This window comes from Carassius carassius, chromosome 38 (genome assembly GCF_963082965.1).
Source record: "Carassius carassius chromosome 38, fCarCar2.1, whole genome shotgun sequence".
Classification (NCBI taxonomy): Eukaryota; Metazoa; Chordata; class Actinopteri; order Cypriniformes; family Cyprinidae; genus Carassius; species Carassius carassius.
In genome coordinates, this window is record NC_081792.1 from 25761842 (window position 1) to 25785340 (window position 23499).

The window sequence follows — 23499 nt, forward strand, 5'->3', positions numbered from 1 at the left end:
GAATTGTCTGAAATTAATATTTACAAGCTGTACTTTTGTTGTAAACAACAGAAAACTGTATAATAAATAAACTTTTGCAAGTAACAATGAAACGGTTCCATACCTGACTCTGTGAGCTGGTTTGACTTTGGTATAAGGAGAATTTGGCCTTGGCTGGGTCCTCTGATGTTGGACTGAGAGGCTTAGGATCTGACATGGATCGCTGAACGCTCTTTATGGGCCTTGGAATAGTTTGATGCCTTTGTGGTGACTCTGCAGTGAAGGCTTTTTGTTGGGGTGTCACATGTGCCTTGTTAAGTTTCTCACTGGAAGCAAAGGTAGTCTCCAACATACGATGGGGTGACAACGGAGACACTGGAGAGTACAGTACTTGTGGAGATTTGGGAGGCTGACGGGAAGGAGATTCATTTTGCTGCTGAGCTTGCTGGTATCCAATATCTAATGGGTCTGGCTTCCTCCTTTCAAACTTGGTTTGCATGGCACCAACTAATTGCAGACTAGTGGAATAGGGGCTAACAGTAGTGGGAACACTGAGCTGAGGAGCAACCACTCCTTGGGATTGTGGCTCTGGATCAGTTTGACAGGCTAAACTCTCTCCCTTATGGGTCCTTTCTGGAGCAGATATGTAGTGAAGGAGTTCAACCTTTGATGTTTCAGCCATAGTAATGTGAATGGCTGGAGAAATTCTACCCAACTGGTCTGAGTCAGTCTGACATGAGGAGTCATTGGTGGTCTGAATGGCAATGCTAGATTTAGATGCATCACTCTTAGTCTCTGCAGTTTGTTCGGAGTGCTTGGAATATCTTGAACGTCTGCGGCGTATTGGCTGACTTTCCCAATCTCCCTGGTCTTCTTCATCTGTCTGAACGCTGCAGTCAGCTATACGTCTAGTCCTACGACGACGAGACATGAGTTTATCCTCTGTGTCTTCATCATCTGTTTGGACACTGCAATCTGCAATTCTCTTGACTGACTCATCCTCTGATCCATTCCTCAAACGAGGCATAGAGTTTTGTTTCTTCATAATCCAACCATCTCCATAATCTTCACTATTTTTAAGGGACATCTCTGAAGAAGAGCTTGGCAAAGGCCTAGTAGACACCACTGCCTGGACCACCTGCCCATCAGCACATGGCAAGATCTGCACACTCTGGCCCTCTTGTGGAACAATTCTACCAATCTGATCATAGATAATTGAGATGGTTTGAGGTGTAGATCCACCAACCATTACACCTTGAATGGCACCTTGAGCTGTTGTAGCTGCTGCTGCAGCAGCTGCTGAAGCAGCCGCTGCCTCTGCTGCAGCTGCTGCCGCTGCTGTTTCAATGGCCGCTGTTTTCTGCCTTTTTTGTTCTTCTAGCTGCTGCTGGAGTTGCTGTTGCAGTGACTGAATGTGGTCTAGCTGCATCCTTTGCTGTGCCAGCTGCTCTCTATGCATCACAAGCTGGGTTTCCCTCTCAGCCTGCTGCTGCTGAAGAACCTGCTGCTTGATAGTCTGTAGCTCTTGAATCTCCCTCTGCATGAGCTGATGTTCTTTCTCTCTGTGCCTCTGGAGCTCCATGCGGTCCCTCTCCAACTCCTCTTGTAGACGTAGCTGACGCAATTTCTCCAACTCAACCCGTTCTCGCTCTAGCTGCAAGAGCTGCTCCTGTTGTAGTCGCAATCGTTCCTCTTCTTTTTCCTTCTCAATATTAGCAGATGTGGTTATAGTGGTACTGGCAGATGCATCTGGAAAAACTCTGGTAATTGTCTGGGTTTGTTTTTGAGGTACTGTTAATATTTGAAATTGTGTTTGTGGCTGACTTTGAGTTTGGCTTTGTTCCTGACCTTTGACCAATGACTGTGGTTGAGTTTGGGGCTGTATTGGGAGTTGTGATTTAGTACCTTCTGCTGAAATATGAGCCAAGGAAACCTGTTCATTTCCAACCGATTGAACTGGCACTGTATTAGTATGTGCTGACTGTACGCTTTGCATACCCACATTTGAAACAGGTGGACCAGTTTTAGGTGATGCAGTTGTTGACATATTGCAAGGTGCTGTAGGCTTTCCCAGATAAACTGGAGATTCTTGGGAGGTACTAGAAGGTGGCACACTTCCCGATGAAGTATCTGGTGGTGTTACTGAAAATCGATTTGGAGGTGGATACATGTAGGGTCCTTGGGTATTAAGAGGCATTCTTGGGGTAACTTGAGGCAACCTGGTGAGGCTAGCCAGAGGTACAGCAGTTACATTGGCCGAAGGGTAAGATCCATATACTCCACTTAACATAGGATTGACAACAGGGGCAGGCTGGGTGGTGATTGGCAGGGTGGAGGCTATTGGGGTGTTGATAGTAGAATATATCATGCCATCAGCTGTCCTTACAGCAGGGGGATACAAAGACCTTAGGCTAGCTTGTCTAGCATTGATTAAATTTGTAAGTGTTTGACCATGTACTGTTGGTCTGCCATCAGGACCATACAACAGATTTCCTCTAATAGATGCTAGGCCTTGTTGAAGGTTAAGTCTTCCTGTGGGACCTGCTCTCCCAGTACCATACTGCAGAAGCTCAGGATTACTGGTGTAACGGCTACCAAACTGTTCCATGGAGTTAAGAGCAGCACACATTCTGCTAATCTCTCTAGCTGTAGTGGCACTATACTGTGCAAGATTTGAGTCTTGAAAAGCACCAAGGTCACGTGAAAGATAGCTATATTCTGCATTAATATTGGACATTGAGCCATATCTTCGCAAAGGTAATGGTGGAGCCGAATCACTTCCTTGATGGCGAAGATCTGTGTAAGATCCATATTGGGCACCCATTCCAAGATATCCTGCTTCGTAAGCCTGCTTCATGGTGCTTAAATCCACTGCTAGGTCCCCAGGATCAGTTTTTTGATAATATTGGAGACTTGAACTTGCTAAATCGTTGTCTGACATTGATGGTGGGAGTCGTCCTGGGGGAGGCAAGGTAAAAGATTTGTGTTTATCCGCAGATGCTTGTATATTTACTGTTTGGTAGCCATCTTTTCCAGTTTGGCTTTGCTGCCCAGGACCTTGGGATGGCTCAATAGAAGGATCTGGCGGTGCTGTTTTTCCTCTTTGAGCAAATGGGCCTGAGCAACTACCTGCAAATGGTAAATTGTAGACAACATCACAACAAGCTAACTGATTCTCTGGTTTAATCTGTCCGGTGAGATCTAGAACATCTACTGGTGGAGGTGGCTCCTCCCTTTTAATAAGCTGGGTCACTGTACCTCCCTGAGTGCCATTCTCATCCAACTGCACCATCATTACCTGGGGCTTCCCTGTGGAGAGATTCATTACAGCAGGCTTATTCTTTAGTTCCAAAGCCACCCCACCATATATGTCATGACCAAGTGTAGGGGTGGTAGATGCAGAGCATGATAATGGTGGTGGAGGTAGTGGAGATATTTTGGTAATGGAACTAACTGCTGTTTGGGTGCCTCCACCAGTGTTCTGACTTACCACCAAGTCTTTCTTTAACAATATTGGTTGCACCTGATTAGCTAAGTTGTACCGGGCAAAAGATGCATTTTGGTGATGCTGCTGGAGCTGTTGCTCAAGGATCTCTTGTTGCTGCTGTAGCTTCTGTTGCTGCTTCTGAAGTTGCTGCTGTTGAATGCCTAAATTTTCCAGACAAGCATCAATTTTTGGAATGGATGGATCTGTGATAATGGGCCTGGTTTGGGTCAGACAGACTGCAGATCCAACTCCTTGACCATAGTCGACTCTATGTTGTAAAGGATCTCCATATACGACTGGTTGCTTTGGCTGTGATATGAACATGGATGCTGCCACAGTCACACTTACAGTTGTTGGTGTAGTTGTTGACACCTGAGGTTGTGCCTGTGCATTTAGATTCATTATAAGAGGTTGTACAGCAGTATGACGATTTGGTTGTATTTCTGCATCAAATGAGTATCGACGTGTATCAGAAGCTAGAGATGTTAGGTCCATACCCTGATCTGTCATAATAATTGGAGCAGGCTTCATTGGTGCTCTAAGATCCACTATATTACTACCTGGGGCAATTGTGCCTTGCTCTACAACTCTTGAGGTACCAGGTACTGTTGAGATTCTACACAAGGATATGTTTCCCGCAGGAAGAGATCCACTACTTTGAGAACCAGCAGAGGTGGCAGTGCTCACTCGTTCTGATATCTGTGTCCTTTGCAAGCTATTTTGAGGTGATGGGTGGGCTGGATATTTCTGTGGTGAAGTGGGTGATTTTGATGTTGCATGTTGAGTCTGATAAATTGTCTGTTGGCTGTCTTTTGTTGGTGAGGACAAAGGTGAGGTGGAGGAGTTCACTGTCACTGGTTTGGTTTGACTGCTAGTTCCTGATCCCAATGTAATCACCATAACAGGGGAATCTTGGGAGGACTGCTGTCTTGAAAGACGTGGTGCCCCAGCTCTATGAGGGACCTGAGAGGTCTGTGTATGTGCCACTGTAGAAGTTGTACAAGGTGCAGGGGCATGTGTTGGACTTTGTGTGGGGGAAGTGGAAGGGGATGTGGAAGGACTTGAGCCTTTAAAGTATGAGAACATCTTTGATGTTAAGGAGGACGCTCCAGGATCAGGCACTTGACCCTGTACTTTCCCCTGAACACCAGGTCTTCCTTGAGGCTGTGTGGGAGGAGGATGCCTAACTTGAGATTGTGGGGAACCAGTAACATGGCTTCCTTTACGGGGTTGGTTGCTCATTCTAACTTGACTCTGTTGTGTTGCATGCACTCTTTGTGTCCCTCGTCCTGAAGGATCATTTCCAGATAATGAAACTGGAGCTGAGATCTGGGTAGGACTTGTACCTGGACTCAAAGAAGTTGTTCCAGAATCTAAATGGTGTTTCTTGTCTGTTTGAAGGACTCTTTCCTGGTTTTGTTGTCCTTGTCTTCCTGGTGCCCGTTGCTGCTGCTTTTGCATCATCTCTGCTTTTCGCATTATTTCCTCATAAACCTCTTCAGCACTTTTTAATGATTTATCTGCTGCAGAGGGAGAGACAGCAGAGGTTTTCTCTGTTGGAGAGTACAAAGACATAAATGTAGGTAGATTATATTCACTGCCAGACTTGTACAGCTTTGAACCCATCTCAAATCCTTCAGCCTCTGAATCCATCGAGGGAGAGTATTCTGAGCAGGATGATCTATGGAGTTCTTCCATTTCAGCAGCTTGTCTGAGCTCCTCTGTTGGGGATGCATCTTCAATAGGTGAAAGGTTACTAGGAGGTGTCTTTGACCTCTCTCTGCGTCTTTGTGCCCTCAGTTCCTCTTTATCCCTTTTAGTTTTTCTGGCTGTACTACGAATCCTTTGCTGCTCTAAGTCTCTCATCTTCTCCTGCTCTCTCAGAAGTTCCTCTTCTTCTCGCAATTCATCTTCTTCTGATGAGTCCTCAATGGTGGGCAGTAGTGGACCATGGGATCGATGCCTTGCTTTTCTTTGCTGCTTTGCTTCCTCAAGCCTTTGTCGTCTGCTAGGACTGCTATCACTGTCATCTTCCATTGATGACACAGAGGTTGGAGAAGTTCCAGAGGTATAACTCGGTGTGGTTGCAGGGAGAGTTGATGAGTATTCTCCCCTTGACTTTTCTTCAGGTGACCCAGTTAGGCTTTCCATCTCAAGCTCAGGCTCCCTGAGGTCATGATCTGTGCTGAGTTCCATGTCACGATTGTAGCTATTTGTATTATTCAGCTCAATAGTTTTAAATCGTCTCAGACCACCTTGTGAGGCCATCATGTCATCCGCTTCGCCTGATTTATAGCTATCAGTGCTTTTAGTGTCTTCTTCAAAACTGCTAGATTGCTGTGTCAGGCGACGTCTCTCTTTTCCTAGATCTCCACTGTGTTTATGGCTTCTTTTTGTCTTTATGTGGCCCTCAACATCTTCTGTATCTTCCTCATCTGCACTCATTTCCAGAATCTGTCTCCTCATGAACTCTTCATCGGTCAGGTCTTTCTGTGACTTCTTCTGTCGGGGTGGTAATGGAGAAAGGCCACTTTCACTACTGTCTTCCACATAGTCATGTCTTAATTTACAACTGAGATCATCTGATGCTTCCTCATCAGACTCATATTCCTGATCTTGTGTTATAGACAGAGATCGAGGTCTTTGCTGTTCTGTGGTGTCTCTTCCATCACAATGCTGTCCTTGGTCAGTGGCTGTATGTGACTCCAACAGAGGTCGCATAGAACTTTCCAGTTTTGTTAGTTCAGATGGACTTGGGGGGCTGCGTTGTTCAGAGATCCCTCTCTCACTAAGCTTCATAGAGTCCTCTTGGATCAAGCCAGTAATCTCACTCTGGGAGCTGGATATACCATCTGAGGAGTAGCCTGTATCACTCAGGCTCTGTGTGCTAGACTTGTTGGAATCCTGTAAATACAAAGGACAGTGCATTAGGTCATAGGTCATATGAATATATCAATTATACTGAAAGATTTACAAAATTAGCAAACATAAAACATTTCAAGTTTATAAAGCACAATATACAAAACATGCAAATGGCATACATTTCACAAGCATGCAAAACCTGGAGGGTATGAGGTCAAAAGTGGATCTAAATCCTAATGAAAATTTTAGTAAAAGTATTATGAAAATCATACTAGGTAATAATATAAATAAAAATGGCATGCATATATTATGATAATTTGTTACATGGGGCTATTTGTGACATCTGTTCCTTGTAATGGATAATAATAATATATATATATATATATATATATATATATATATATATATATATATATATACATATATATATTTAGTTTACAAATGATACTGACTCATCACTGTGCTCTTGTAACCATCAGGCACTGGAAATAGTGATTAACCACTGAAACGGTTAATTTTAAACTGGTTTTAAGTACAATTGATATTGGTTAAATTATTCAACTTATAACATTCCCATCACAGAATGCTGAAGTGATCTGTTATGAAAGACAAAGACAGTGGTGATGAGGACACGGAGGGCCACTCACATCATCGTGTTTAGATTTCTGCATGCCACTACTTTTCTTCTCATCTTTTTTATCCGATGTTCCCTTTTTAGACGTTGCTTTGATGTCCCCCTCTTTTTCTGTTTTGGACATAGCTTGTTTCTTGTTAATGCTTTGATCTTGTTTTTCTGTCTCTGCCTTAGTTGCAGGAAATTGTTGAGAGGGGCCCTTGGATTGTGGCACCCCTTGTTTTACCAGAGAGAAAGGACCACTTACTTGGGCACCAGGTGGCTTTTGCTGCTGAGGGCCTGCAGGTCTCAGTGCAGCTTGCTGACTGGGCCCTCGCTGTTGTTGTTGATTGGCTGGGCCTGGTAGTCGGGGAGATCCAATGGATGATGGCACAGGAGGAGAAATATCCCCTAAGCTCCCTGACATTGCTCTCTGGGTTTGGCATGTCAAACACAGCCATTCTTTCTTCTGAAAATGAAAGGCAAACATGAAATAAGTATCATGAAACAATTGAGATATAAAGGGAAAAAAACTGTAAACAAGGTGAAAGTGTCAATAGTCAGATTACAAGTGATTTCTTGCATCACTCACCACACTGACATTCTCTCTCACTCTCTCAGCCTGTGTCACAGTACTATTGTAATTTAAAAGGGATTTGGTCAAGCCGGGCAAGCAAGAATAATTTAGGCCTGGCAAAGAATGCGACCTTTTCTCAAAGGTCTAGCTGGCTCTCTTCAAAGCCACTGTGTTTAACACACACAATTATTTAGCCTCTGTTAAATTCAGTAAGACACACAAGCTCAGAATGATGGCTAATTCCATCCACAGCAGGAGGCTCCTGTGCATTCAAAATTACAAAGCATTTAATTCAACAATTTAGGATTGTAAGACAATAAACATGACATTATTAAGAAATCATTTTAATTTTGAATTTGGATGAAGAGCTCATAAACTTTCAGATGAATCGCACATCAGCTTTTCATTTTTAGCACAATGCTCAAAAATGCATGTTGCAAACACTCACTGTGCAGTACATAATAAAAAACATATAAAATAAATAAAAACACTAGGAATATACAAACTAACATCTAGGACAGTCAGATGACTTCATAAACCCAGAGAGTGATACGCAAAAAGACTATAGACAGTGATATTATAATCTCATAAACCAGTTAAACCCAACTGTATTGATAAAGCAACTATAAAGAAAAAGAAAAACATTTGCATTTTTATTATGAAACTCACTACAGAAGTGAACTAGGAAATTCCTTCTGTATCATCATAGAAAATATTGAGCATTATGGTGTATTGAATATTATTCAATACAGTGGCTTAATTAACGAAAAATAAAGCATCAACAAGTGTTGACATTTCCCAACAGCACAGCAATAAAGACTTTATGAACTACTTTACTTCTAAGATCAAAACTATTAGAGATAAAATTGTAACCATGCAGCTGTCAGCTATAGTATCGCATCAGATAGCGTGCTATAGATTGCCTGAGGAACAATTCCACTCATTCTCTACTACTGGAGAGGAAGAATTGTATAAACTTGTTAAATCTTCTAAACCAACAAGATGTACAGTACAGACCAAAAGTTTGGACACACCTTCTCATAAAGAGATTTCTTTATTTTCATGACTATGAAAATTGTAGAGTCACACTGGTCTGTACTGTATGTTAGACCCTATTCCATCTAAGCTCCTAAAAGAGGTGCTTCCAGAAGTCATAGATCCTCTTCTAAATATTATTAATTCATCATTGTCATTAGGATATGTCCCCAAAACCTTCAAACTGGCTGTTATTAAGCCTCTCATAAAAAAACACAACTTGACCACAAAGAACTAGTTAATTACAAACTGATCTCGAATCTCCCTTTTCTGTCCAAGATATTTGAAGAGGTAGTATCTTCACAATTATATTCCTTCTTAGAGAAAAATGGTATCTGTGAGGATTTCCAGTCAGGATTTAGACCGTATCATAGAACTGAGACTGCTCTAATTAGAGTTACAAATGACCTGCTCATGACCTCATCATCTGATCGTGGTTGTCTATTAGTGCTATTGTATCTTAGCGCTGCGAACACTATTGACCACAGCATTCTTTTGCATAGGCTAGAAAACTTTGTTGGCATTAACTGAAGTGGATTAGCATGGTTTAATTCTTAATCCACCATAATAATATAATATAATAATTCTTATCCACCATCAATTTGTAGCAGTGAATGAAGAGTTATAATACCGATCACAAGTGCAGTATGGAGTACCTCAAGGCTCAGTAGTAGGGCCATTCCTCTTCACGCTTTACATGTTACCTTTGGTAGATATCATCAGGAAACACAAACTTTCACTGTTATGGTGATGATGCTCAGCTCTATATTTCTTCTTGGCCTGGTGAAACGTACCAATTTGAAAAACTAGTGGAATGCATAGTCGGTATAAAAAACTGGATGATGAGTAATTTCTTACTGCTAAATTCGGAAAAAACAGAGGTGTTAATTATAGGCCATAAAACTCTGCATGTAATAGAATGTAATTGAACACTCTCTAAGATTTGATGGCTGCTCTGTCATTTCTTCGTCATCAGTTAGGAACCTAGGTGTGCTATTTGATAGCAATCTTTCCTTAGAAAGCCACATTTCTAACATTTTTAAAACTGCATTTTTCCATCTCAAAAATATATCTAAATTACAATCTATGCTCTCAATGTCAAAGGCAGAAATGTTAATCCTTGCGATTATGACCTCAAGGTTAGATTATTGTAATGCTTTATTAGGTGGTTAATAAACATACTCCAGCTGGGTCAAAATGCAGCAGCTAGAGTTCTTACTAGAACCAGGAAGTATGACCATATTAGCCCGGTTCTGTCAACACTACACTGGCTACCTATCAAACATTTGTATACATTTTAAAATCTTGCTTATTACTTATAAAGCCATGAATGGTTTAGCACCTCAGTATTTGAAATAGCTCTTGTTACATTATAGTCCTCCATGTCCTTTGGCAACTCTGGCAATTTGATAATACCTAGAATATCAAAATCAATGGCAGATAATTTTCCTATTTAATGCCTAAACTCTGGAATAACCTACCTGACATTGTTTGGGAGGCAGACACAGATAACAGTTAAATCTAGATTAAAGACCCATCTCTTTAACCTGGCTTACACATAACACATTAATACGCTTCTAATATCCAAATCCTTAAAAGGATTTTTAGGCTGCATTAATTAGGTAAACCAGAACCAGGAACACTTCCCATAACACCCGATGTACTTGCCACATTGTTAGAAGAATGGCATCTACGCTAATATTAGTCTGTTTCTCTCTTATTCTGTCTGTATCCAGACCAGATGGTGGATCAGCACCTAAAATGACCTCTACAGCCCTTAATGTCAGTGGAGACCAGGACAACTAGATGAGCCCCAGAGACAGATCCACAGTCAAGACCTTGTCTCAGACCACCACAGGGACAAAACCACAGGAACCAGATGAGTCCTCTGCACAATGTGACTTTTGCGGCTCCCCGACTGAGCCTGGTTTCTCCCAATGTTTTTTCTCCATTTTGTATTCGATGGAGTTTTGGTTCCTTGCCACTGTCGCCTCTGGGTAAATAAAAGGTGACTTGACTTGACTTGAATTGACTACTGCTTGTTGATCTCTGGTGCACAAAGCATACACAAACATACCAAGAACCTGCATCAGATATTTCTCACTTATGTAAACTGGGCTAAAATAGAAGTCATCATCCAAAGGTGATGTGGGTGGTTTCCAAGGCATTGCCATGCAGTTGCTAAGGTGTTCTGACCATTTTTTTTAGCATATTTCTATGCAGTTGCTAGTGCCTTCTGGGTGGTTTCTAGGTGGTTGCTTCCTGGCAAAAGACAAAAAACCCACCACCACCATTTACTAGATATGACTCCAACGCCTCAGTGGATAACTACAGGATTCTAATGATGTCTTTAATTTTTGATACATTTTTAATATCACTACTTTAAAAAAAAGGTCAATCTGGTTGGCAAAGAACATTAGCATTGTTAATTTATATGCACAGATACTAAATGAATATAACCTAGCATACCAATGCTCTATCCAGTTATGGATTAATGGGGTCCAAAGCAGGACAGTTCATTTGTAAAATAATATTCAAGATTTCTTGCAAACTACACTACTGTGAACAACAAATGTTTGCTAACATTATTCAGTCAATCCACAGGACCTGAATTAGCTAATTGCATATATGTATTGCTGTCTGTGGTTTTTGCTCTAAGTTCACAGTGTCTCCCAATGTTGCCATCAAGCAGGTGGAAACTTGACTGTTTTGCTTGTTGGGATAAATGTTGCATGCATCTGAAAAAGCAGCTACAATTTCACTCAGACTGAAATTAGTTCTCTCCGCTATAAAAATATATTTTTGTAAATGCAAATGACCACTATTAATGATTAGCATATACATTAGTTTGTTTTCTAAAGCATCTTTCCTCCTGTTAAGAAAATATGGCAAGTTCTGGTCCCTAGTCACAAACCATTACACGCAGCTCAGCGCATAAAAAAATAAATAAAAACAAGAGCAAGATCAGTGTGTTAGCAGATCAGTTTAAAGACATTTTAACTCCACAGAGGAGGGCAGAAAGGCCCACAGCTCTTAAAAGATTCATTTTAAGAGACTGTGGGTGTAAGGCCTTAGCCTCTGTAGCGTTTTACATAAAACTGTGTAGCTCAATGTCCAATGGGAAAAACACACAGGACACATAATTAATCACTCTGAGATTAAGGGGACAGAAAGCGAGAGAAAGTATGAATGTTTGTATGTTTAATCTGTGCAAGCTTGATTTATTTCAGTTGGGCAGGTTTATTAGAACTGATTACAGATTATGAAGCAAGACTGCACATTAAAGGTTTCATATTCACTGCAAATATTAACAGCACCCTAATAACAAAAATCTCCACGGATGGTATTTCTTGTCACTGCTTCATATCGACATCCAAGAAAAACCCACCCTTATCCTCTACCAGGCTGCTTGTTGCAAAGAAAACATGTCAGTCTATTGTGGTGAAGGATTTGCATATAGAATTTTGAAAGCAATAATTGATGTATTTTACAGCCCCAGTAAATTTAGTCTGTACAACTGACTGAAAAGAGTTCAAGCAACATGCATTTGTATTATTATAAGAATGGTATCGTAAGTCTAGCCATATGAAATGGATTCGATCCGTTTATAGCCTACCTTGTCTTTTCCATTTTCTACAAAAACATGCAATGCCAACTCAAGCAATAAAAGGTGAATATCACAAATTGATGCACTTGGCCAACCAGGGAACAGAGTTTGGATGGCAAATGTCTACATTTCTGTCTAAGCAGCCACTGATCTAAGAATAACTGTGGTTAGGAGAAAATGTAGGCAAAATACATTATATTATTCATTCAGTAGACATTCATCCAAAGCAACTTTATAAATAAGGAATACAACATTCATCTTAAGAAGGCAACAGAGCAAGAAGTGCTAACAATAGAGATTGCCTATAATAGTAAAGACCAGATCTATGCAAATAGTTTTTGCAATTTTTTTAAGTAAATGAATGTAAAACATTTAAATATAGAGAATTTAAAAGTAAAGTATTACACTACCAAATGCAACTAGAAATGCATCAGTAAATGTTGTCATCCTAATCTTGTTTAGGGATTTTGCAGGTCATGTTACTACAGTTATTACAGGACATTGTGGTGGCATGCACTAGTGGTTACTCATGTGGGCTGGTAGCTCAAAGGTTATAGGTCCAAACCCCAAAAAGGATGACTTATGAGCTATAACCACTGTGCCTGCTCCAAGAGCAACGGAAAAATATAGTAGAGGTCACTTAAGAAGTGTGTGCTAAATGAAGAATAATGTAATCATAATGGTCCTTTTTATAAAGAGTACGGAGAGACATAAATTACATTTGCATATAAATTAAAGTTAGAGACTTTGAGATTAGAATTTTGAGGTTTTCCATTAAATATTAGAATCCCAGAGGTTTAACCTTTCAAGGCAATTTGTACATTTATTCCAGACAAACAGAGCCATCCACAGTCCAACAAATTAAATGAATTATTCTCTGTAAGATATAAGATTTACATAAGATAGTCTCTTACATAATCTCATGATGGCTGCAATGTTTTCTATATCTGAAACACAGACAGTGATTATGTACAGAATATTCAAAATTATGAGAATCCTCCAGAGTCTTTTAAATAATTAAATATAGTACAGTACATTTAGATAAGATTACACTTTTTTATTTATAATTTTATAAAATATACAGTATCTGATTAGACAGCTTTGTAAAATAATCACACAAAAAAAACTATATCATGCTTTCCAGATAAATATTAATCAGCACAACTGTTGAAAATAATAAGAAATGATTCTTGAGCAGCAATTCAGCATATTAGAATGATTTCTGAAGGATCATGTGAAACTAAAGACTGAAGTAATGATGCTGAAAAATTTAGCCTTGCATCACGGGAAGAAGTTATATTTTAAAATATATTAAAACAGAAAACAGTTATTTTAAGCAGTAATAATATTTCACAATATTACTGTTTCTACTGTATTTTTCAAATACATTCATGAGACTTTATTTCTAAAACCTTAAAAATCTTACCAACCCCAAACATTTGAATTGTTGTGTATATAAAATAAAATAACCTTTGTAAAAGTTAAATATGTAATTTGCGTAAAGCAAAAAAGTCTATCGTTTTTAAATACTTATAATCAAGTTTGAAGATATGAACCAATCAGAACTCATCTCTGGAATATAGAACTACTCCTCTCCACAGGTTACAGGAAAGAAAAGGGTCAGCTGGATTGATCCTCACAGCGAGCTATGTTGACTCACCTTCTGACTAGACACCTGCAGGTCAGCATGAGCTGCGGTTACATGTCAAAGCAGGTGTATGTTTGCGTATTTGCATGGACATTCATGGGAACAATGGTGGTACTTAATGATGGTACCATGTGACATTACATCTCTGACCGCATCTTATCATGTGAGCATGACAGTGGTATTGAATATCCTTTTGATGCCTATCAGTGCATATGCTTTGGTAAAAACAATTATTAATATAAAAAAATATATAAAAACTATTTATTTATATATAATTTTTTATAGGTTAAAATAATAGTACTTTACATTTTTTGACTGAAAAAAAAAATATATATATATATATACAGATATATATATATTCCCATACATGTATAAGCATAAAACAGTCTTCAGTCCAGGAGAGTGCACTAATATATTATAGAAGGAAATCCAACCTCTGCCAAGCTGTGCTTCCCCTGTTTCCCCTGAGGAGGGCGCCAGAGAGAGCACAAACCACAACATTTTTAATTACCTCACATTGGGACACAGGTGCAACCACATGCTCATACTCGCAGTCCATACACTTGCTCCACTCTGCCATAATTCCCATTTGCCTGTTGACATAAACAGCCACATGCGTATGCTTGCCACTCATGTCTCGGCAGGACGCTTCCACCCCTGCTGGCAGCCCACTGGGCACAGGTACTCATGCTGACACAGGAAATGTCAATGCTCATTAACAGCCAAGACACACCCACTCAACCTACCTACACATCACATATCTGACCCTGACCGCCCGATTCCCATCAGCTTATGCTCTGGATCCCTGGACGCCTATGCATTTAAACTATTTTTCTTTATCAATCAGCTTTGACAGTTGAGTACGACATTTACAGGTAATGCAGTCTTATGTGGCATCTCTCTCAGGCCTTCTCAGAACTAAAATTAAAATTTTTCCACACCAGTCAATGCCTGGTGACTTTACCATCCATAAATATTCTTTTACCATTCGTGAAACTGTATGTGCATTATTTCATCAAAAAAAGTACTGAACAAACTGAACTGCAATAACATTGAACAGCACAGTATTTAATTATTCTAATTTATTTTATATGATAATTATTATTTTTATTAGACGAATAGAAAGAGCCACAAAATTAGACAGATAGAATGACAGAACAATCAACAAAGATAGATAAATAGATAGATAGATAGATAGATAGATAGATAGATAGATAGATAGATAGATAGATAGATAGATAGATAGATAGATAGATGAATGTCACATGATCACATGCACGTGCATTCATCTGTCATGCTCTGTTGTGTAATGATTATGTGAGCATGCGTGTGTGTGTGTGTGTGTCAGGACAGTTTTACAGGGTAAGTCAAGAGATATGTAGGTTAATCCTGTGGGACTCCTTCAATGGGCCACGTGGGACAGCACGCACACACACACACACACACACACACACACACACACACACAGAACCTCCGGGTCTGCTGTCCTGAGTCTGAGCCTGCACCGGATTACAGAGAGTAGGAAATGAAAGATCATCCAGCAGAAAGGCACTCAAAGAGCCCCCATTCAAATTCCATCAGAGAAAAGAAAAGGGGGAGAGAGATAAAGATATGGAGAGAAAGAGCCATCTGCAGTGCACCCGCGTCCACCTGAGTTAAAGCATTGCAACACATTTGTTACAGTAATTTGCTCCTGTACCGCTTCACTATCCATTAATAGCACCAGGATTCATTCACTGCAGCTTAAACCCTGGAGAACTGAATGCCATTCTTCGCTTGTTGCAAGCAGAGTGTCTCGACTGAAGCTCCTGCAGCACCTGAGGCTAACAAAATACTTTGAATCATGTTGGTAATTGATTTTGCTGTATATTAGGGGTAGAGAGGCAGTGATATTACACAATGCAAAATAATAGAAAGGAGGAACTTCCGAGAGAGCAGTTTTTTTTTTCACAAAATGAAGAGATTTTGTCTGCTTTCGTTATTTTCTCAATTGCATATGTAATATAATAAGTGTTTGATTTTACATGAAAGAAATAGTTCACCCAAAAATGAAATGTACTCTGTCTTTTTAACTTTTCTTCTGCTATGTCCAAAAAATGATGTTAGACAGAATGACCAGCTCAATTATTCACTTTCATTACGTGAGGATAAAATGCAATAAAAGTGAATGGTGACTGAAGCTCTCAGTACCTAATATTCTGTCTTATATCTCCTTTTGTGTTTCAGAGAAGAAAGAAACTCATATGGGTTGGAGCAATATGAGAGAATATAAATGATGACAGAAATGCCATTTTGGGTTGAACTATCCCTTTAAGCAGTGCATTCTCCGTGATTTATGTTTTGCATTACATTACAATTGTTCTATTATTCAAATTGTTCTCTAACTTTTCTGGCCAGTCAAAACTGTGAAAGAGAGAAAATGTCTGGATATTAGAAACAAAAAAATAAAATTGGACTATTTGCAAAAAAATAAAAATGGACTATTTGCATTATGAAAGGAATATTTCAGTCAAAAATAAAAATAAAAAGATTGCTGTAAATTCAATCACCCTCTGGCCATCCAAGATGTAGATGAGTTTGTTACTTAATCAGAACAGCTTAAGTTTTAATTAACAAGAAGACTTTTTCATTGGAGAAAGCAATACTATGGATAGTAGACCCTTATTTTAGCCAGAATCAACTGTTTGAAGTTAAAACGTCTTAATGCCAAATTTATTATAAACACAGCTTTTCACATCACAAGACGTTAACTGGACTGGAGTCATATGGATTATTGTGATGTTTTTATCAGCTGTTACGACTATCATTCTGATGGCACCCATTCACTGCAGAGGATCCATTGCTGAGCAAGTGATGTAATGCTGAATTTCTCTAAATCTGTTTTAAGAAACACTCGTCTTATTTTGCACAATACTGCACATTATTTTAAAGAAAAAAAAGGTTGTCTTTTTTTATTCTGTTATCATAATCTAATAACTTTCTCTGCCTATGAAACATTTCTTTCCTGCTGATGTAACCAACAAAATAACACAAATATTTGCATAATTTTACTGACTAAGGAAAGGATAGCCTATGGTTGTGAAAGCACAGAGAAATGTGTTAACCTGCTACACCATGTACAAATTAGTGAACAAATTAGATAAAGTACCACTATCACAATAAATCTACATCCTGGTAAGCATTATAATTTATTTCTAGCTGAAATGAAAATCATTCTTATATTTTGCTGCTTCTTATATTTTGCTGATTTAAATTTTTCCTTTCTCTTTGGAGTGTTACAAGCTATTGGTGCATAAAGAAAGTCTGTAAAGTTGCAAAGACTAAAGTCTCAAATCCAAAGAGATATTCTTTATAAAAGTTTAGTCAACCACTCCCCCCTAAAACGGCTCGTTCTAACACGCCCCCACATCTCTACGTCAAGATGTGGAAAGATTCACATAACGCTGCCATAATGTTCACGCAAAGAAAGAAGGCGTATCTTTTATGAGTCGTTGTGTGTTTCCTTGTGAAAGCGAAACTACTTTGTTGGTCCTTCCAAAAGAGGACACGACTAGAAATCAGTGGTTAAGTTGTAGGTCAACACTGTTCCTGAACATTCCAACCCAAATATTCAGATGTGTGCAGCGCATTTTATGGAGAATGAGGACTATTTCCTGAACCAGTTATTTCCTACCTTATTACTTAAATTATTCAGTTTATAAATATGCCTCACACTCCATCTGGTGCGAAATAAACAAATATTCAAAGTTATTCAGTTACTCCTAACAAGTGCACTGACTGAACTGCTAAAAGAGAACCGATGATGGGATGTGCACGAGCAGAGCAGCTGGACTGAGTCTCGTGCTGCTGCCCTGGGAGACGGCATAGTATATTAAGGGGCATAACATTTCTGTCACACGCTTGAGGCATTCAGCCAATTACAACGCACTGGAGAGTTGGCTAATCAGAGCAAATCTCGCTTTTTCTGAATGATGAGCTTTGTAAAAAATCAACACGTTTGTAAAAAAAAAAAAAAAAAAACTGACTCTAAACATTTGAAAGTAAAATTCCTTATTCCATGATATTTGTTTTTTCTGCCCACCTGTACTTTAATGAAACAATGAAGCCCTATCTCTCTCTCACACACACACACACGGCATGGGCCTTAACAGCACACTTGTGTCGCTGCAGGATAACAGGCTGTCATCAACGATTAAGCCCGTGCGAGCACACACTGTTAGTTCCTCTCAGGGGCGAGGAGGGCAGGGTCATGTATTTGCGCTCTTTATTTATGGCTTGTGTCACTGTGCATCAGTCGCTTCGAAATGAAATCACACATCCCTTGGTGACAGACAAGATGTAACGGTAACAACACACACACACACACACACACCGCAAACCATATCAGATGTTATCTGTAATGAATTAAGTGCTGTGTGAAGACTGTTGCCCTGAACAGCAGCTTCCTGCGGCCCATAATGCTCTCTGATTACCTGAGTGGAGGCACAGATCTCTTGACTACACCTTAGAGCATTCGACTCTCAACCCAAACATATTTTACTCCAGACAGGCAGAAAAAGTCTAATATCCAGGCACTGACGCTGGATGGTTAGCTTATTCTTATTGGGGTATTTGTCATTTGGCGGAAACTTATATCTGAAGCACATTTGCTACAGCCACGCGTGGGTAAGTATCAAGACACAATGGTGAAGCTAAAACATCTTGATTATATCCCAGACACTTACCCACTATAGTATCACTAATAAATGTCACACTATTAACCATAATCAGGGAAAAAAATCTCTTCACCAAAAATTCACTATGGTTACTATAATTTGCATCAAAAATACCATAGTGACTACAGATATTGGGTATGCCATTCCAATTTTAAGAATCGAACTAAGAAGTAATCAGAAACATATCTATTATAAGTAGTAATAAATGATGAGATTCGGTCGTGGACGACCAACTCCTGCAAGGCTGACCTACAAAATCCTGGGACTGATCGTAGCAGATGGAATAAAGTTATCGTATTAAATGTCACAAGTTCATTTAAGCACTTAAATTGGTCGGCAAGAGTGATTGCTCCCTCCAGTAACAAGGACTCTTATGTTTTATGTCAAATAAATAAATAAAAATTCAATTGTGCTAGTAAAATAGTTGTTTAAGAGGTTTCTAATGCAAAGTTATTGTGTACATTTCAGACATGGAAATGAGCAACTATTCTACTACAGATCTAATTCTTGGAATGACAGCACATGACGAAAACAGTAAAATATCATATTATTTAAACTACTTGTGCAATACTTATTGAGTAATCATGAACAAAACCAGCCTGACTAGTAAGCCCTACTCATCCAAACAGTTGGCACCACTTTATAAAGCAATAGTAGCACTTTGAGTTAAATGTTTTTCCAAAGTAAATCCTACACCTTTTATTTTTTTCAGTTTAAGAAATAGTTTAGAATGCAGATCGAGGACTATTGTGGACAGAACTGAAGAGTGCAGAGTCATGAGTCTAGATTTCTACAGATATCTGTATCCTCACTTGGCACATCTCATTTTCCTCTCCTCTCATTTCTGCATCCTTCACTATCATCTCATCATGTCTCAGCATCCATCTCTCATTTCTTCCTACAATGCTCTCCAGTTCTGATGAAAAGATATGCAGGGCTGGCCGGGAGAAGGCAGCCAATGTGACTAGGAGCTATTTGAAATGGCCAATTATATTTGAGGTGATTTACATCAGCCAATCAGCTCAGACAAGACTGACAAGTGCCATCAGGAAGTCATCATGAGTCAGAAGAGCATCAGTGAATGTAGCACTATGTCTGTGTGTCCCTGCTAATTAATGGGTTTGGCCAGACCACTAATTCAAGTGAAGAAAGACTTAATTGCACACCGTACAAAGACATTCAAGAGAACAGTTTGGTGTTTTCTCTTCCAGGATGACAATGCCCATGTGCACAAAGTCTATACTATCTACTGTATGTGCTATGTACTTAAGTATCTATAACTGACTTTTGAATGGTCTTTTATATCAACAATACACATTAGACACACTCAGGTTATCTAACCCTGAATAACTCTGAATGGATGACAATTTATCAGAGACCAACTGGTTTCCCCTTATGGAACTGACCGCCTAGTAAATTTACATTTCTATTCTTAGTAAAAAGGGAAAAGGCAGAAAACGACCCATAAAAGTTCAAATTAAGTGGCAAAACTAAGGCCTGAAGATCCAAAGACAACAAAAAATGGTAATCCAATTTGAATGCATTAACAAAGAATAAAGTATACAAGGATAAATTGGATTGTCATTTTTCTGGTAAAAATTGCAAATGAGATAAAAAAAATTTAAAAGGCTCCAGGTTTGCTGTTTATTATTATTATTATTATTATTATTGTTGATAACAATACATGTTATTTTATTCGTAAATAAAAACTTAACAATAAGAAAAAAATACTATTATAATATCTCACAAAAGTATTTAAGGAAAATGTCTTTATAATAAATTCATTGTATAGTAAAATTCTAAAATTACAATATTAATATTTATGGCTGTCTTGATTTATTTTCAAACTATTTTCAAACAAACTTTTATTTTGGCAGAAAGCTTAGCTTTAAAATGCTTTAAGCTTCTATTTAAGATCAAACTATATATATATATATATATATATATATATATATATATATATATATATATATATATAAACAAAAGTGTTCTGCAATTCAACACAAACATGGTAAGATACATTTTGCATCAAAATGACATTTTCTGAAATAAGTACATGGTTGTTAAAGACGTGAAATATAAAGTGGAATAATCTAATCTTTGATTACTTCTAAAACAAGACAATGCTTACAAAAACAAACTAATAGTGAACTCAAAAATATTCACTCTAGAATATTTGTTCTTTTGTGGCTCGATTACAATGTAAAGGAATCTAGGAGTCTAGATCCAAAAAAGATAAATGAACTTGGCTAGATCATAAAGTCTCCATCATTAGGTTCCTTTAAAAGAGTGAAGTGGCTTGGCCTAGATGATTAAGGCTATAAAAGAGGAGCAATGTCATCATTTAATTATGAAACTGTTTCCTCTCCACTGAGTCATGTCTTTTCCAGCACCTGTGAGCTGAGACCAATCAATCAATCGAATCAATGCAGCCCAGCCAATCATTGCTATCGCACACAGGAAGGATGGCGTACGAGCAGGAAATGCTGTGGTCAGATTCATCTGTGTAAAACATATCCAGTCTTAGACAGGCATCGACCCCTCAGGAGCATTAGTAGGATGAATAGAGCTGTCTGCATAACACAACAGCAATCTAGTCCAGAGACAAATTGTTTTTGACCTCTGACAACTTTCAAGGATTCAGAACTTACAGTAAAACCTCAGAGGCAATGTTTGCTGGTTTAGCATAACATGCTAACGGCACTCAAAGAATAATTCCTGTGTCATCCTAGCTCTATAATGCAGGTGTACACATGTGCCATGTGAGACACAATTTAGGAATCATAAAGAATTTGGTAACACCTTACAATAAGGCTAAAGGATAAGTTCACTTCCAGAATAAAAATTTCCTGATAATTTACTCAACCTCCGTGTCATCCAAGATGTTCATGTCTTTCTGTCTTCAGTCGCAAAAAAAAAAAAAGGTTTTTCAGGAAAATATTCCAGGATTTTTCTCCATGTAATCGACTTTACTGGTGGCCAACGGGCTAAAGGTCCAAATTGCAGATTCAGTGCAGCTTCAAAGGGCTCTACGCGATCACAGCTGAGGAATAAGGTCTTATCTAGCAAAACAATTGGTCATTTTTAAACCACAAATGCACATCTTGCACTAGCTCTGTGATGCACATCCAAATTCACGCATTACATAATCACACTGGGAAGGTCAAGTGCGGTTAGCTCTTCGTCTGTGTACTCCAATTTAAAAAAGGTTGGGTAGGACGGAAAACTCAAACTCCAAATTCAAAATTGTCCGACATCATTGTTTTACCTTTTTTTGTGAAGGGCATTTGACTTTCTTTGCACGTTCGCTTTGTAAACACTGGGTCGGTACTTCTACCTAAGTCATGCGTGACCTTTCCAACGTGACTACGTAATCCGTGAAGTCGAGCTAGTGCAAGACGAGCATTTGTGGTTAAATTTCTTCACGACTGAAGACAGAAAGACATGAACATCTTGGATGACACTGAGGTGAGTAAATTAGCAGGAAAGATTTATTCTGGAAGTGAACATCTCCTTTAATGTTAATTTAAAAATATACTGTTGTCCATTGTTAATTTATGTTTGTTAATAATACATTAAATGTTGATAAATTAATAAATATATGTATGAAAATAATATTTTTATATAAATATAAACGTAATTAATAATCAATGATTGGTTATTCCTGTCACGATCGGTGTTACAGAGAACACAGGAGAGAGAACCAAGTGCAGGTATGTGACTTTATTAAAGGGCAAATCCAAAGGGTTAAACAATCCAGGCAGGGTCAAAACCGGTAAATCCAAACATAACATAAACAAGAAGGCAAGGCAAGGCAAGGCAAGGCAAGGCAAGGCAAGGCAAGGCAAGGCAAGGCAAGGCAAGGCAAGGCAAGGCAAGGCAAGGCAAGGCAAGGCAAGGCAAGGCAAGGCAAGGCAAGGCAAGGCAAGGCAAGGGCAAGAACTGACGGACATGAATTAACATTTAACATTAAACAAGGACTCCGTGACTAAGACTCAGACAGACCAGGTATAAATACACAAAAGGATGATGGGGAAACAGGAGACAGGTGGGGAACAATCAATTTACTAAACAAGGAGGAAGGTGACCAAATAAGGAGACAGGAAGTGATAAATGATAAACACTGTGGGAACTGAGGACACCTAGTGGAAACCCAGGGAACACAACCCAGACACTGTGACAATTCCTTGTCGATACATTCAAAATTATAAAATACATATGCATTTATTTGATAAATAATTTTGTAAAGCAGTAAATTTGTCAAATATTATAAAAAAAATTTAAATAACTGTTTCCTATTTGAATATATTTTAGAATTAAATTGATTCTGTGAAAAGAACAACATTTATTTGAAATAGAACATTTTCTGTAACAATGTAAATATTGTTACTGTCACTTTCATAAGTTTAATGCATCCTTGCTGAATAAAACTATTAAATTCTTCAAACAGATCTCTCCAGTTTATATTCTTCAATCAGACAAGCAACAATCTTAAAGGGCAGCACAGCACACACCTGGCTTTAATTAAAAGACTCTCTACATTTCCAGGACTCCTTATTACCACACTAGTGTCATGCAACTCCCAGAATAACTCAGCAGAAAGAACAAAAGGGAAGACGGTAATCCGAAGTGACATGTCCCGTCTCCGTTTGGGAGAAATTGGGTGACTTGATCAAGGATCTCATATTGAAAACTGTGATAAACTTGTTAAATGTTAACGATTTAGGGACGAGCTAGCTGAACCTCCCTATCAATATTTTATCGGCCTGCCTTGCAGAATCAAGCTCTTTAATCACAAAGAGGAGGTGGGGATCTTTCTTGCCAAAAGCGCATTCAAAATTTGCAGTCGGCAGCAAGACTTGACCAGACACAATCGCTCAGCTTGCGTTCTTCAGCTTCAAGAACCCCTGGTTTTGCACCGATTTAATACAAGACTTGATTTCACAGTGACCTCAACATCCATTTTTCACTGTACA

General features: G+C 38.7%; 1 protein-coding gene across 1 annotated transcript in view; it reads right to left on the bottom strand.

The window, feature by feature from the left end:
- Positions 1–23499, bottom strand: part of LOC132119651 (protein bassoon-like) — a 63754-nt gene that overhangs the window by 8531 nt on the left and 31724 nt on the right. Inside the window, exons 3-4 of the mRNA XM_059529800.1 lie at positions 6976–7410; positions 104–6370 (exon numbers count right to left, since the gene is read on the bottom strand). Coding sequence (XP_059385783.1) covers positions 104–6370; positions 6976–7410 — 6702 coding nt within the window. The remainder of the gene's footprint in view (positions 1–103; positions 6371–6975; positions 7411–23499) is intronic.